Source organism: Excalfactoria chinensis, chromosome 1, assembly GCF_039878825.1.
Source record: "Excalfactoria chinensis isolate bCotChi1 chromosome 1, bCotChi1.hap2, whole genome shotgun sequence".
NCBI classification, from domain to species: Eukaryota; Metazoa; Chordata; class Aves; order Galliformes; family Phasianidae; genus Excalfactoria; species Excalfactoria chinensis.
In genome coordinates, this window is record NC_092825.1 from 44,667,726 (window position 1) to 44,685,153 (window position 17,428).

A 17,428-nucleotide genomic window follows, 5' to 3' on the forward strand; every position below is an offset into this window, starting at 1 on the left:
ATAACAGTGACATGTTCGGTGCGGAGGGCCGGCCCGTGAGAGGCCGTCGATGGTTGTGCGGTGTTTAGGTCAGGGCACTCCTATTAACGAGGGACCGGCACAACCGTCTTCTGTCAGTTCTTGTTCAGGTTTCAGCTGCAGTTCGGTACCAAAATGCTAGAAGATAAAAAATAAAAATGAAGCTGTGAAGGTGACTTGCTCCGGGGATTTATTTTGGATCTTATTTCTGTATTTTCACAGTTTCGTTTCATTTTTTCTTGCTGTGAGGGCTGTTGCTTACTCCTCTCGCACAGTGGCAGGGTTGTCACTATGCTGATGTATTTCTGCCGATGTATATCGGCACGAAGACCACCTGCAGTTGTGAGGGGACTTCACGAAAACCATGTCCTAAGCAAATGCCGCATTTCCTTTTAGGATTGGTTCCAGATTCTGTAGACTTGGTGTAGTTATCAGGTTCTTGCTGTCATGGACTCGTTATCAATAACCCTTCATGTTCAAACGGAAGGAAAGAAAAGTTTTTAAGTGTAATTATGTGTCCTGTGTTGCTCATCCGAGCACTATTACTCCTAAGATCTTGTATTTTTCTCATTTGTTACCTTTGAATGTGAGCTGAAGTGATCATGCTGGGTAACAGACTTGCTTTGTTGCCCTGTGGCTGTTAATTCTGCTATATAAATAATAGTTCAGTCTTAGAGTAACTGAGCAACTGAACAGCTTCCCACAGTTGAGAACTAAAGTTACGTGTTTCAGGTTTGACCAATAACATTAAGAAGATTTGTGGTATTATCATTATTTCCCAAAACAGAAAAGGTTCTAGAGATTCCTATTGCTGTGTTAAGGATCGCGGAGTATTCTGATTTCCTCCTATTCATCAGGTTAATAAAAAGTTCGTTTATAAGGGAGTATTGGACAGTGTCTAACAACTGTTTGGTCTTGGGCTGCACAGTTAAGAATTGCATGCATTCCTTCATAGCATAACTGATAAAGTTGATTTAGTGTAATAAAATGTCACTTATAAATACTAATATAATTTAATAAAGGAATTACATGTTTCTATAGTTTATTTCCAGATGTTCTCAATACATACAAACCAAAGCATGTACATAATTATTCTCATCTCATTGTACTTGGACTACTCAGTTTCAATGTCTTGTTATCTAAAGCTTCTGATCCCCATAATTAAGACCTTCTTCATCTTATATATGCATCGTACCTGGTTCTGCTCTTGAGTGGTCCTGTTGGAGCCATAACTGCTGCTTCCAGTTTTAAAGCTGAGTATGAGATTGAGATCCATGCAGCTGATGCCTTTCCTTTTTTTTTTTTATATTAATACCTCTTTATATATATATATATGTATATAAATATATATATATATCTTGAATTTTTGATTTTGTTATTCTCTTTGGAAGTACAGAGTTATGTTGCTCATCTGACTTGGCTCTTATTGAATCATGGTTGGAGTGTTTCTACATTTCACTGTGGAGTCATACTGAAAATGCCATGTAGCTGCGACAGTAATCAGTATAGGGCAACATAGCTGTGATGCTTCCAGCCCTGGGTTAAGGTCTAGGATTTGCTTACACCTAAGTTAGTACTGCTCCATACATCTACACTGGAATGAGTTCTTCAGATAGTCTTTTTGTTTTCCTTCTTTTAAGAGAAAATTTGCCTACTATGTTTATTTTCTCTTTTAGGAAAGGGGGAGAAAGATTGCATGTCTGAATAGCGTGGTCAGTTTCAGATATGTTTGACTTGAAATACACAGATGCCAAAGATAAATTGCAACAGATTTGTGAGGCTGAGGAGCCATGGAGAAGAAACAGGCTCCATTTCTGCCTTGAATATGGAAAACATTATAATAAATGCATATCTGATTAAAATCCACATAATCTGCGTAAACCAGAACAATGCCCTATGATACCTGAGCAGTGGGAAAAGCTTTAGTTTGTTCAAATAGATCAGGTGGATGTCAGGGCTGATTGGCCCCAGTGCTCCCTGGATTACTTGTTTCTGTCTTCTGCTTATTTTCTCCTCATTACCATGACTTGGGAAACATCTTTATCACAATTGACTCCAGTCTCTTCCATTTGGTTAGCAGTGACGTTCTCTGTTTTTCAAGGTAGTTTTGCATAAATTATAATGCAATAAATCAAGTATATAACAAGTAAGGCTATATTTCAGCATATTTGCCAATGTGTTATCTTAGGTTTATGCTACAAGTTGAAGACATCAGTATTTTTCATACCTTATATGAAAGGAGGAATGAAGAAATATTCTTCAATATTTCTTTGAAATATGCCGTATAAACCAATTCCAGGAAATCTTTTCTCTTTGCATTCTCTCTTCATCTTTGCATATACCGATAAAGAAGATGAATGCCCATCTCTCTCTTTCACTATTTCTTTCTTGTCTCCATTCTTTCTTATATATCCATTATCAGAGAGACAATTGTATAAACGTGGCATATCCTTCAAACTTCTCTCTGGCAGAAAAGAGAAACCTGATTTTTTTTTTTGAACTTATGGAACTGTGTAAGTACACAGTACAGGAGAGGAAAGCGAACTAAACTGTAAGGAGCCACAGTCATTTAGCTCTCTAATTTGCAAGGTTATGCTAATAAACTTACACGTACAGTTTTGTTGAGAAAAGCATAAAAAGGCAGTTTCTTGTTTCCTACTTTCACAGCAGCTGATCAGCTTGTGAATGCTCAGGTCAGACAAATGATGTCAGTGATTCCAATGGGTAAAGTACTGCATTTTGAGCTTGTGTTTTGTTAATCACAATGTAGGAAAGAACACTTGGATTTTTATTTTTTTTTTATTTTTTGTTTTTAAATTGTCTTCTGCGTAATAGAAATCATTCTTTTGCTGGCCCTCAAGCAAATCTTTTCCCTCACAAAATGTCTAATTCCATGAACACTGAATTAATGGAGCCTGGTTTCATTCACCTTTGGCTTTGTTGATTGATATTAATATAGAAGTTGTGAACCTTTCCTTTGACAGGAGCAGTCTATAGCTCCTCTAATTGATTCAGTCATCTCTTTTTTCAATAAATGATTGAGCTCTTCACTCCTCACTTGCTTTGACAGATCTTATGAAGAGTGATCGACAGATTCAGCAGTGTCTGAGAAGTAGCAAGGACATACAGCCCCAGGCATGTGCACACAAATATGTTTTCAGTATGAATATACTTTAGAAATTACATTTCACTATTCTTTTTCTTATTTCTTTTTATGTTTACTCCTGTATCCTAATGGATCTTTGTTAGATGACCTTAATGTTATTTTCAACATTTGTCTTTGTTACAGAATTTCTAAGAGACTACCAAGCCTTTTTTTCTTGTCTTTTCAGGGTAGTACGTTGGTGTACAGTTGACACAATGGAGTCCATGTTGAATAAGCTGAAGAGTACTGTTACAAAGGTAACAGCTGATGTCACCAGTGCAGTCATGGGAAATCCCGTTACCAGGGAATTTGATGTTGGTCGACATATTGCCAGTGGTGGTAACGGTCTTGCCTGGAAGATATTTAATGGAACTAAAAAATCGACAAAGCAGGTGAGTTGTCAAGTAACAATTTATGTTTGTAAATGTTGAATGACAGACTGGTAGGTATCACTTGTTAAGTGATATTCAAAAGGAAAATCCAGCTGTGCGGATGAATGCTAAGGGTGTAAAAATGAAGACCCCAAAATTATTTAAATATAATATTATCAGCTACTTAAGTAAGCTTTGCTGCTGCAGAAAGAAGTGATTCTGTGTTTGTACCATATGACTCAAGACCAAGATCAAGAACTGGTTTGAGTTAACTGATTTGATGAGAAGGGTGAGGTTTGTTTGTTTGTTTGAACACACTTCATTTCTCCAACTTAGTTTACTCTGCAGTTTTAAGGCACAATTATGCTGGGTTTTTTTTGTTGTTTTTTTTTTACAGTGTTAAAAGATCATGAACTGTACCATATTTGATCTCAGCAAAACAAGTGGTGATTTATTTATTTATTTTGCTCAGCTTTGACACACAAATTGAAGTGTTAGAAATGAGATACAGTGGCAGAAAGGCATTGCATGGAGGAGGAGGGTGTGGAGGAAGTGAATTCTGCCTGGGTTGTGCAACTTTTAGACCAGTATTGTTGCCAGAGAAGTAACTCTGCCTTAAAGTGTTTCAGTTTAGAGCACTGGTAAATGTACTTTTTTCTTCACTTGAAGTTGCACGTATAGATAAAAGTGAGACTATGACTTTGGAAGGAGGTTCGTCTTTTGTACTGAGAGAGATGTTGGGGTTGATTGTACCCTCAGCAAGTTTTCAGATGAAACACCAAGCTGAGTGGTATAGTTGATACAACAGAAGGAAAGGTTGCCTTCAAGAGAGGCCTGTGTGTCTACATGAACCTAATGAAGTTCATCAAGGCCGAGTGCAGAGTAGTGCGCTTGGACTGGGACAATCCTCTGGGGAGCCTGGTCTGGTAGCAGCCCTGCAAGGGGAAGGAGGGTTGGAAGTAGATGATCTTTAAGGTCACTTCCAGCACAATTGATTCTGTGAATCTATGAGAAACAGAGTTTAAGAGCTGGTGTTATAGAGCATGATTTTATTGATTGGGACAAATGTGAAATGCCTTTTAAAACTTGGACAGAAAATAGAATTTTCTTTGAGTAAGTAGAAGATGAAGTTAAACCTGATGTTGAAGAGGGTCGCTTACAGAATGAATCAGCTTGCTATAGATGTGCCAAAAGAAATGGACATAGAGTAACTTACTTTGGTAAGCATGTATACAGCCTGTCTGATGATAGCCAGCAGAGAAGTAATGTGCAGAGTAAATACTGTGTGGGCATTGTGTGATATGTGTCAAGATCTGCGTAATGTTAAGCATGTTGTGCCATGTTTCTCATGCATCTGCCTATAACCATGACTAGATTTTACACGTAGTATTTACTGAATTTATCAAATGTGCTGAATTTGTGTTTATTTTCTGTTGCTTTTTGGTCTTCTTCTGGCATACAATGTAATAACATTGAAAGTTTTGATAGGTTTTATACAATCTCCATGTTCCGTAAGCAAGTGACCTGTAGTGGGCGTAGCCTTGAGGGTTTGGAGTGTTGTAATTCTTTCACTCTGTCCAGCTGACAGAATATATGGAAATCCGTTCCTGTGTATAGGTTTTGTGTTGCTTTTTTTCCAAGCCTTTGAACGAGTGTTTCACTGTGAATTTTAAAGGGTGTTAGTTTAGATGTTATCATATTTAATCTGCATTCCCTCTGTAAACCTTGACTAACACCTGTGTATTTGTATGCCATCATCAGTCATTAAAAATACTGGGGCAGTTTTATTGCAGAGAATTTTAGCTGGCAATTGCCATTTGTTATTAATATTACCACTTAGGTAACATCATGCCAACATTCAGTTTCATATTGTGAAAGAGAGCTATCCATCAGGACAAAACACTCTGTTCTCCTGTCTGTTCCTTAGCATTACTTTGTATTTCTTTTGCATGGGCCTTTTGGAGGTTGTTTGGACAGTAAGGAAGAGGCTGGCTGTCCTACTCCAGGTGGTTGTGGTCACTTCTGTCATGTGTTGCATGCAATTCCTGCATTGCAAATGTGTCTATCTAACTTGCAGCTACGAGCACTTAGCATGTTTGTTTGTTTACAATAAATGTGTATAGTGATCAAACAAAGAGGATGTAAGGCTTAATTGCCTTGCTTGTTATTTTACAACACAAGTAGTAATTTAAGTCACTGTTGCCATGTCAAATAGCTAAATTGGAGTTTCAGTATTGCATCAGCAGTGCTGATCTGAAATGTCTGTTTCCCAGAACAAATGGCAGCCAGCAGCTGAGGTTTTAATTTCTAATGTGAATTAATTTGATTCTTATTTTAATTCTGTGACATATGCAAGAATTCAAAGCTTCAATTTCTGGTGACAGCAGACATGTATGATAGTATTCTTTTATTTTATGTACATATATATTTTAAATATCTCATCTATTCTTGCTTACTATATAGGTGACTGAATAATAACCTAACAGAATGTGAGGAAATTACTTTCTTGTGTGCTCGTGCTTGGTGTTGTTTGCTGTTTATTTGAAATATTTTGGAGTCTTTCTGGTTTTACCTTCTGGTTATACAGCATGTTACATGAAGTAACACATTGCTTATTTTATAGTATGTGCTTCTGCCCATTATGGATTTGCTTATGCAATCTGAATGTACTGATGTTCTTCTGGCATAATATGGCATTTGTCCATTTTTCCAGTTAGAGCAATCAGAAGGAAATGCGTAGGATAAAGTTACTTCAGGATGTTCATGCTGGCTTCATTGTAAAAAGTAGTGGAATTAAGGAGATAATGGCTTCCACTTCGGGACTATTGTAATCATGTTTAGTTTTTATTGTCATAGTACCAGACATAGGTAAATCAGCTTTCTGGATTTCAGCTATAGTAGAGTTAACATTATAGAGAAACATTGTCTAACTTCTTTAAAAATAAATAAATAAATAATAATAATAATATATATATATATACATACATACATACATACATATGGAGAGAGAGAGCTATAGGAAAATCTTTTCTGGCAAAAGACCAGAGTAACACTGAAGTGCTTTCCAGTATTTTAATTCGGAGACTATTTTGCTTTGCACAGTGGGGGAGGCTTTGGTAAAACAGCATGTGTTTTTATACTGAGTGGCATCATAGGATAGATGGCAAACTGCTGTTATTCAGCATTTTGTGGGTTTTTCTTCCTTCCGTATTGTCCTGTGCTAAGTCTCTGCTGTTACTACTGTACCTTATTCTAAATCTCCTTGAAAAGAGTGATTGAGTTTCTCTGATGTCCATCACTACAGTGCTTGGATGTTTTTTATATTGTTAACATCTTTTCTCAACATGCAGTGAAACAGGGAGGATGAAATGATGCTGTGACATCATTTTCACAGCTTTTAGAGCTTTTATAGAGGAAGGCCTTATAGTTGTATTTGCATCTTTAGCACCACTGTACTCAGTGCTTCTGCAGTCTTTGTGTGGCTTGCCTTCCTCTCAGCGTCAAAAGGGAAAGCATTGCATGACTAGGTGGCCTGGTTGCCTTTTGTTATTAGGAACAGAGTACATCAGGAGCTTAGAATGGAAACAATGCAGCATAGGTTACTGAGAATCAGTGTGATTGCACTATTTAATTTCTTTCTCTTGGCCGTGGCATTTGTTGATAGAAATTAGCAATACTTAAATACTTTTTATATTTTATATTTTATATAATTTTATATTTTATATTTTATATTTTATATTTTATATTTTCCCCTTGAGAATAGAGTAGGGCTTGCTTTTGAATTTTGACTTTTCACTACTACTACCTGCTTTCTTAAGATTTGGGAAAACCTTTTTTATCTTCTCTTTTGTTTATAAGGCTAGTTAAGTACGGATGTAAGTGTACATTTTTTTCCAACTGGTTTGTCTTTAATAGCGTCCATGATGGATATGTCCAGTTTCTGGTTTTTCTTTCTTTGTTGCTTTTTTTTAAATTTCATATCCACCTCTGTAATTTTGAAGTTTAATTTAAACTGCTTAGTTTTCTCCCACTCCATTTGCAAGAGGTTCACTGGAAAATCTATTTCCTCTATTTTGACATCTACTGCATTTCTGGGAGTCATTATACATGTTCAGGAATTTTTTATTAACCTTGTTATCATGGGAATGATCAGGTTAATTGATCTCTCAGATATTATTCCACTACCACTAATTCTCCCTTATGAAAGTGTACTTTAATATGGAACGTACTTGATTGGAACAGAACTTTGAGAAAGAGCCTAGTTTAATGGAACATCTCTTAATGCCAAATCAGTGAGTACCCTCGGAATACTTTATTTATTTATAGTTAATATAAATGCATTTGCCTACCTAATACTCAAGCTGATTTCTGTCTTGTTAATCTACTGTACTGTAATTCTGTAGAAAGTGATTGTAGTTTATGCAGTAGTTTGTAAGGCTTGGAGCAAGTAATTGTTAAAAAAAATATACCAGAAATTCTATACAGTCGTGGTGAAAATGGCTGGGACAGAATAAGGACAATATGTAGCTGTAGATATATATTGTAGTGCTTCTTGCATTGGTGGGATTGTACTGTTGATTTTTTTAAAAGTATGCATGAACTTAATTTCATATAGGTTTTATTTTTTAGATGTGTTTTGTACTGAGTGAATTTCATTGGTTATTTCTAGGAAGTGGCTGTTTTTGTGTTTGATAAGAAACTAATAGACAAGTACCAAAAATTTGAAAAGGATCAGATTATTGATTCTTTAAAACGAGGAGTTCAACAGCTAACGAGGCTTCGACACCCTCGACTGCTTACTGTTCAACATCCATTGGAAGAATCTAGGTAAGCTGTAGTAAAGGTGAGAAAAGACTTTCTTAATTATTGTTTTGTTGTTGAATATAAAAAGCCTGGAATATTCAGCACTTACATTTTATGAGGTTCAAGTTTAATGTATTTATTCATGTGAGAATAGTATTCTCCCCATCCTCAAATCTTTATTCACCAAGTCATGGGATGTATCCTTGGTGTGAATCTAATTGATAATCTGTTGCACGATCTAAGACCAGCTGCAGTTGGAGGAATACACATGACCCTTACAGCAAGGATATTTAGTACAATTATTTTCACTTTTATAGAGCCTTTTAAATTTGTTTTCTTTTAAAAGATTGTTCATTTTTATTTATTTATTTTTTTTCCATTTGTGGGAATGGGGACTGTTGGCAAATTGTATCTTTGTGGCACATATGCATTTAAAAGGTCCTCATTTGGTATCTGAGGGAGACAAATTTGTATTTTTGTAGTGATAATTTGCTTTACATGAGATTGGCCACTAGGTACAATAATGGGTTAGTTTTACACCTGTATTATTCAATTACAGTGATAAGAACACACTAAAATCTGATAAATAAAATGAAGATTACACATTACAATAGGAAGCTGATCCTACTGAGGAAGATCATAAAGCTTTTCAACTTCTTCTAAGGAAGTTTTTTCTATGTAGAGTCTAATAAAGATTCATGTACATTACCTTTCAAACTCGTCCATTTTTATTCTGCCTGTTGACCTGCACATTTCAAAAGACACTGGTTTCTAGTTGCTGAGAAAGCCATGGAAATACTTTATCTCTGCAATGTCTACTTTGGGAAAGGTTTATTGGATCAAATGACAACTGCATATATATCTTTCCTCCTGTATTAGAGTCAGTTGGTTTAGTATGCTCCTTGTATAAGTCTAGGGTGGGTGGCTAATTGAAGAGAACTGTCAATATTGTACAGTAGTAAATAAATTATCATAACCAATTTAATGGCCTAGGGTTGTCTCAGTCCTTCTCATCCTCCTTCTGGGATGGTCTTTTTTTGGACACACAGGAACACACAGCTGTGCTGAACTGCTTGCACAGTGTATTGTGGGGTTTTTTTGTGGGGTGATGCAAAAGAAAGCTTTTGGTGTATCTGTAGATGTACCAAGTAGATGTTTCCATACCGTTTTGATACCAGTGTGTATGTAGCTATTGCTAATGTATTGCTTCTGTTTCATATAATTGGTATTTAACATAATTATGTTGATTATAAATATGTTATTAGATATGTTACATGCATTTATATATATATATACATAAATATGTATATATATATATAATGTATGCAGTGTATATTTTTATTTATGCTAAACATTTAATATAACATATATTTACTTACTGCTTGTTTTGGCTTCCAGAAACAGAAAAGCATGAAAAAGCTAACTTGTAAAGCCGTTTACAAAGAAGGAAAGGTTCCAGATATTTAATTTCATAGACACTCCATCTGTTGTAGTTTTTGCCAAAGCATATGCGTGTTTGGCCATTACTTTTCTTTGTAACTTGTTTCCTTTTATTTTGTTACTCAGAATGTCATTTTGATATTATTCAGGGAACTGTTAAAGAGGATGCGCTGTATGGCAGATAACAGCTCCTACAATATTAAATTGCTTTAATTAGATTTGCCCCATCCTTCCTCTTTTCTGATGTGGTACCTTATTTAATTAACTCCTGAAATAAAAAAAAACAAGCAGCCATCTTTCTATTACCTCAAAGCAACAGCAATTGGAGTGTTTATGTTGTGAAAATACTGAAGAACCGTTCTGTAAGTATTTTCTGCCATCAGTGCCTTAACCATAACTAAGTGGAGGAGCTCCACGGTAAAGCTGAAATCAGATTAAAAATGAAGATCTTTGTCTTTCTGTGCTTTGATTCTTCCTGGTGAGATTAATCAAAAAAATGAGGTTTGTAGCACTAGCTGTGCTAACAGAGAAGTGGAAGAGATGGTGTCTGCAGAGTGGTGTGAAGGTGGCCAAGCAATTGCAGTTCAGTCAGGTTCGTTGAGGCTTAGGAATCAGCGAGTTCTGATTTTTTTTCCTTCAGGAAGGCATCAGAAAAAAAACTAACGTCACTCTTGGTCTGGATGAGAAATGAGGGTGTTGAATGTTTCATCAACTTTCTTTTACCTCAGAAAGCAAATGTGTTGATCTACTGAGATATGTAAAAACTTTGTGATAGATTCATGCTGAAACATTGTGTCTTCTGTGATTATTTTAAGAGAATACACAGAAGGTGAGGCTTCTGCCTTCTGGCCAGTGGCTTTATTACTCATGAAAATATCTTCACTTGTGTTATTCAGTCTTGGTTTTCTGTGTTCATGCTGGTGCAGTGTATGAACGCAGTGTGTTTGCATGGAAAATATTCATTCTTAGACCAGATATGTGCTATCATCCACACAGTACTTTCTCCAAAGAATAAAAAACAGAGTACAGCTTCTAATATTGTTCAGAACAGGGTGAAGAATGGGAATATATAGGACAAGTTGGTCCTTTTTTACATAAAGTTTGTGAAACTGCGATGAATGCTGTTTTCAGGACTTCAAATTTTGACTTTCTGGGGCACAGTGTTACAACCACTCTGCTTTGCGCTTCATCTGTGCTTTTTAAACAGTGTTAACACAGATCCAATAAAAAGACCTATTGTTCAGGGATAAAGCAGTAGATAAACAGTTCATACAACAAGCATAGCTATGTGTGTCTCTGATACTGTCTGACTCCATTAAGCATTGCTTCAGTCAAGGGGGATATCAATGTTAGGCACAGCTAACAGCCTGATTTTACAGGGTTTAATGGTAATAAGAAACATTTGTTTTTCTTGGATCAGGGCAGGAAAAAGTATAGTTTTCTTAAAACTTTTGTGAAGCACTGTGTGCATCATGAGTGATTTATGTTGATATTAGAGGATACAATGACTTAAGCTGATTTCTATACTGTAATTTTTTTTATTTTTATTTTTTCACATACATCTATGTAAAATTTCTTATTTAATGATTAGAAGCCTAAAATAAAATGTGTTTTTAGGTTAACACTGGGTCTCTGCTAATGTATAATGTGATGCAGTCATGGTTGCTCATAGTCAAGACATGTTGTATTACGTTATTTATAAAAACATTCTCTTTATTCTATTTTTCTCTGTAGAGATTGCTTGGCTTTTTGTACAGAACCAGTGTGTGCAAGTTTAGCTAATGTTCTTGGCAGCTGGGACAACCTACCTTCTCCTATACCATCTGACATTAAAGAATACAAACTTTATGATGTGGAGACTAAATATGGTCTGCTTCAGGTGTGGCTTTTTTTTTTTTATATTATTTTCATGTGCTGTTATTGTTAATCATTGGTTTAGAAATGCCTTGTCTGTGTATAGTAAATCAAATAATTGTGGAGAGAAAGATGATGGTGACCTGAACAGTGTTAGTATAAGACAAGGTGAATACTGGAGGCTCTGTAAGTTGCTGCTGTTTTTGGTTATTCTGATATGGAAAATTAAGAAATGAGTTAGTGTGTTAGTATAACCATGACCACACAAAATAAGGCTGTAGATATGACAGATTTTTTTGTAGATGTTGTGCAATACACGTTAGGAAATATTTAACCTGAAATCTTTTATTAACAGGTTTCTGAAGGCTTGTCCTTTTTGCATAGCAGTGTGAAAATGGTCCATGGAAATATTACTCCTGAAAATATAATTTTGAATAAAAGTGGAGCATGGAAAATTACAGGCTTTGATTTTTGTATCCAGTCAACAAATCCATCTGAACAGGAGGTACTGGATCCATCTTTACGTTTTTTATTTTTTAGTATATTTCATATTCAGCTCTTTCTCTGAAACCAGTTTCTTGAGCTTGCATTTCAATACATTTATGTAATACTGAAATCTGCATTTTGTTGGCAGAAAGGTTGAATATATGGCCAGGTCTGCATTGAAGTTCTGCCTTTGGTCACCTGAGAAAAAGCCTGACTTGGCTCAATAGGCTCAGAATAGGCTAGTAATAGTTTCAGACAAGAGCTGAAAGTGCATGTGATTCTGCTGACCTGCATGTTCAGTGATGTGCACAGCTGTGCATTATTTTCTTACATCTATTCGGTGCCTCGCTGCTACCTCCTCAAATTAATTTCTGTCGTAGTTCATGTTTCTCTCCTTGCAGCAGTGCCTTTAGGTTCTTAATTCTAATGTTGAGATTTTACTGCGTGAACTAATCACTCTTGAGTTACAGCCATAGATTTTTAACAGTTCTGCTTTACTTTGTTTCATGAACTTTAGTTTTTTGCTACTACTTGAAATTTGTATTATTTTTTTTTAATAATAAGTTCTTTTTAATATTATTTATTTATTTTTTGGTTCTCTTATAGCCCAAGTTCCCTTGTAAGGAATGGGATCCCAACTTGCCATCTTTGTGTCTTCCAAATCCTGAATATCTGGCACCAGAATACATTCTCTCTGTGAGCTGTGAGACAGCAAGTGATATGTACTCTCTAGGAGCCGTTATGTATGCAGTCTTTAATAAAGGGAAACCAATTTTTGAGGTCAACAAACAAGATATTTATAAAAGTTTTAGTAGACAACTTGATCAGGTATCTGTTTTTGAATATTACACATTTATTTTCATGTTTGAAAAGTCACTATTTTAAAGAAAATATAAATATTTTAGACACAAGTAAAAAAATCCTAAGCAAAATATGGAAAATGTAAGTATGCGTAGAGAAATTTATGTACTAACTTTGTCAGCAAGAGGATTTGTTTTTCAGCTGATTTCTCTATAACCATGTTGAATGCTGGTCATACGGACTAAGTGCTTTACCTGTTAGGACAAATAGTGCCAAACACAAGACAGCGAATGACTAGCATAGAGATGGTAGAGACTGATGAGTTTAGAGGGATTTGATCTGTCAGCAGCCATTCAGTTATCAGCTATTTCACTTTCTCTTTCACTTTGGATGTTGGGAGGCAGAAGGAAAACTATGAAGGATCAGGAGCAGATGGGTTGTGAAAGGGGAGAAGGGAATGGTATCAAAGGTTTGGTTAAAGAAACCGGTATGGCAAACAAATTGTAGTGCTAATGTATGCTGGAAATATTTACATACAGGATTTTCTGATTTCATGGTACATATGCTTAAATTTCTATGCAGCTGAGCCGTTTAAGCTCCAGTACTCTCCAGAATATACCAGAGGAGGTGCGTGAACACGTGAAACTACTCTTAAATGTAGCTCCAGCAGTCAGACCAGATGCAGATCAAATGACCAAGGTCAGTTCATGGAAAATACTGTAGCTATAGGAAAAAGGGAAAGGAATGTTTATTTTATGGAAATAATAGAGCTTTTTTGTTTTGTTTTGTTTTTTTCCTGTTGATCTTTTTGGTTGAAATGTTTTTAAAAAAAACCACAAATCTAACTATTTGGGGAATTATGCTGTTAGCTCGTGACAAGTATTGTTCTTACACTAACACTTAATATGAAAGAAGTGTATGCTGGAACAGAATTTGAGTAATCATTCAATACAACACTACTTTATTGCTTTCCTAAATTGTAGGATCGAGATAGTAGGGCTAAATATGTATTATAAGAAATGTGAGTTAAGACCAGCATGGTGCAAGCTAACATGGAGCTTTGCATGGGAAAAATTTACCTTGCTGTTTTTAAATGAGGTTAAGTCGTAGAGCTCCTCAAGACTTCTCATGGTACATGATCTGGAATATGGAATTTAAGTCTCACACTGCAGACTAGCTTGAAGCTGATAGATTGTTTTGTTGTTGTTGTCTTTACTGCCCTATTCCTATCAACTTCTCTTTCTGCCTGACAGCACTTCTCCATCTATTTTTATTGCTTTCATTTTGCACTAATTTTTCAACTGAAAACCAAAGTTTAAATGGTCAGAGAGACTGAGCTCTCTTTCTAACCACTGCAAGACCATAAAGTTTGATATATGCTTCCCTGAGAACTAGCAGAAAGGAGGACTCTTACTCATGCAGTTTTTCAAATGCTTTACAGCATCTGTAGATTTGAAATATACACTCTTCATTCAACTGCCAGCTGAAAGCTTAATATTCAGGGATGGATTTTGATAATACCAGTCCTGTCCTCATCATGCATTTCTATCAGTCTTACATTAATGATGTAGCAGCTGCGTCAGTATTAATGATTTACCAAGGCAATAGGATGATCCACTCATGCTTGTTAATGCCATGTTCGTAAGCCTGGTCTATGTATATACGCAAAACTACATTGTTACACAAAACTTAAGCAGGCCTCTTTCGTTTTTTCTGACAACTAGAGCTGCAGCTGAAGTAATGCAAACATGGGAGATTGTGTATATCCCATCCATTATAGTTTTTTACAAGCATGTATAAACATTGAAGATAAATTTGTGTAATCAGACATCTGTTGCATATAAATTCTTGTTGAAACATTATAATATTCCAGGGATGATACTTAGACCTGGAAGGCTTTTGTATAAGCCTTTGTAATATTAAGTAGTATACTTCCTACTAGAGAATTTTTAGTTTGTGTTTTCACTTCTCTTTTTTTTTTTTTTATTGTGTAAGAAATATTTTTTTATTTACAAAAAGTTAATTTAGATACTTATTTAGGAAAATTGTCTTAATGATCCGCCTTTGTCTGTGAATGTTGTACTACTCAGTATGTAAATGTTTACTTTTCTAATTGTTGGTTGCAGACACTTCATTGTCAAAGTTTACTGTAGTACGTTGAGAAAGTAAACATATGATAATGTGAGTGTAAGTAAGCTTTCTAATAGTGTTGATCTTATTTTTAGATACCATTCTTTGATGATGTAGGAGCAATGACACTGCAGTATTTTGATTCATTATTTCAAAGGGATAACCTTCAGAAATCACAGTTTTTTAAAGGACTACCAAAGGTTCTGCCAAAGCTGCCTAAGGTATGTAAGTGTGACTTCTTGAAATAGTTTAAAAATGCATGCACATCTATTCTGAACTTTATGTAGCATTGTACCATAGTAAACAGCCACCAGACTGTCAGAATAGAGTAGCAGGAAGGAAAGAAGGTTGGAAAATACTGTGTAGATTTTCTTCAGCTATTGATAAATCAGGAAACATGAAATGGTAAATTGTGCTATTAGTTTATCTATGAAATAATTGTTTGTATATCCTCTATGTAGTTCATCCCATTTTGAAAGGGAGTTGTCTGTTCTGCACTTACAAGTCTTTCCCCTTTTTTTCCAGACGCTATCATTAGATCTTTGAAATCATCTTGTCCTATTTTCTCTCAGTTTACTTATAGGATTGCTTCTTTATAGCAAGGTAGTACTTTAATGTTGAATGATGCAAAGTATCCTTCCCTCAAAAGACTAAATGCTTTCTTGTTCTAGCAGGATGCAGAAACCTCAGAAGCTAATGTCTGTCGTTCCACATTTCTCCTATGTAGTGCTAGACACTGTGTCTAGACTGGCTCTTTTTCTTCTTGTGGTATTCTCATATTTATGTAAGACATAATGCATATGTGATGTAGAAGTAGTGCTAGACTAATGCATGGTAGAATAGATGAGCTTTTCAACCATCGCATTAAACTTCTTTCTTTTAAACTGCGTTTTGAACTACACAGTGCAAAATTCAGATTTAACATTGTCATTGCTGTAATTGAGTAGCTATTTCCTTTGATCAGAAATTCTTGACACTTAGAATTTGGGCACAGATGGGATGTATTTCAGCTAACTTCAGACAGACACAAGTTGCCTTTAGGGCATTCACTTTTTTCTGTCTATAAAATATTATTATGGAGATGGACTGTGCCCTTGCACTTTAATGATTTTTAAAGCATTTAAGCTTGCCTGTCTACCTTCAGCATCCGCAGTGTAATCATCTGTATTTTGTCAGCTGAATCCCACTTAGAGAATGTACTTGGAGTTTTCATGGAGATATATTACATTTATGAGTTTGTTCAGTGGGTTGTGGGGGAGGTAGTGAAAGACTGAAATCCTGGGTGATAAAACCTTTAGTTTTTTTCTAAAGAAAATATGTAAAATGAAGTTTTCATAATTCATATTAAAGTCCTATTTTTCTGTACAGTTAATAAGTTTTTACTGGCCTGCATAGCTGTTGTAGTCTCAAAGTGTGTCTTGAGTGCAAGCAGAGACAAGGAAGAAAAGTAGAACAGTGTAAATTAGCTTAAATATATGGTGAATGTAAGTTCACATTGAAAGTTTAATTCTTTTAAATTTATTTATTTATTTTTTGTTAATACCAGATTGATGCAAAAGCTGTTGAGCTGGCACAGTAGCAGTATGGTGTAATGTGATGCATGCTTGTTTGTCTCTCTTAGCGTGTTATAATTCAGCGAATTTTGCCTTGCTTGACCTCCGAATTTGTGAATCCTGATATGGTGCCCTTTGTCTTGCCGAATGTTCTACTCATTGCTGAGGAATGCACCAAAGAAGAATACGTCAGGCTCATTCTGCCTGATCTTGGTCCTGTTTTTAAGCAGCAAGAACCAATCCAGGTATGTTAAAGTTGTTCAGATTACAGTTATTCTCTTCAGTGCTTCTTCCCTGAGAAATGACTGTTTGTTCTAGTTCCCTTTTCCAGCTTCTTCAGCTTGTCCAGCTTAATCTGTAGCTGTCCAAGCAGTCAGCCTCGATTCATACAAAACAGATTTTTCCAGAAATTACTCCAGCTATTTACTTGGGTCTTCTGAGGTTATATTATGTTTACAGATGAGATCTAGATTAATGAAAACAGTTTTTACACGGCTCTTATCTTCAGTTGATTGTTGAAAGTATGTTTTAAAATCTTTTTATCATTATTGTAGCTGTTTGAAGCAGGGTTGTATGGTACAGTATTTACACACACCCTACTGATAACTGAACTTATGATTCTTTTTTTCTTGTGTCTGGATTGGCAACACTGGAGTCTTGGGGTGGAAAAGTCATAAGTTTGACACTCTTAAATGTGCTGTTTACTGGTAATAATAAAATGCTCTTTATTTGAGGGTTGTACACGAGTTTGGAGTGTTTCATTTTGTTTGACAAATGTTACCATGATAGATTAAGTAAAACATGTTTTATGTTGTTTATGTGCATAG

At 35.5% G+C, this 17,428-nt stretch overlaps 1 protein-coding gene across 1 annotated transcript in view; it reads left to right on the forward strand.

The window, feature by feature from the left end:
- SCYL2 (SCY1 like pseudokinase 2) overlaps positions 1 to 17,428 on the forward strand; it is a 32,484-nt gene that overhangs the window by 406 nt on the left and 14,650 nt on the right. The window contains exons 2-9 of the mRNA XM_072352835.1: positions 3,351 to 3,555; positions 8,204 to 8,361; positions 11,512 to 11,656; positions 11,987 to 12,136; positions 12,724 to 12,945; positions 13,501 to 13,617; positions 15,144 to 15,269; positions 16,670 to 16,846. Of these exons, the coding sequence (XP_072208936.1) occupies positions 3,379 to 3,555; positions 8,204 to 8,361; positions 11,512 to 11,656; positions 11,987 to 12,136; positions 12,724 to 12,945; positions 13,501 to 13,617; positions 15,144 to 15,269; positions 16,670 to 16,846 (1,272 nt within the window). The 5' untranslated portion in view covers positions 3,351 to 3,378. The remainder of the gene's footprint in view (positions 1 to 3,350; positions 3,556 to 8,203; positions 8,362 to 11,511; positions 11,657 to 11,986; positions 12,137 to 12,723; positions 12,946 to 13,500; positions 13,618 to 15,143; positions 15,270 to 16,669; positions 16,847 to 17,428) is intronic.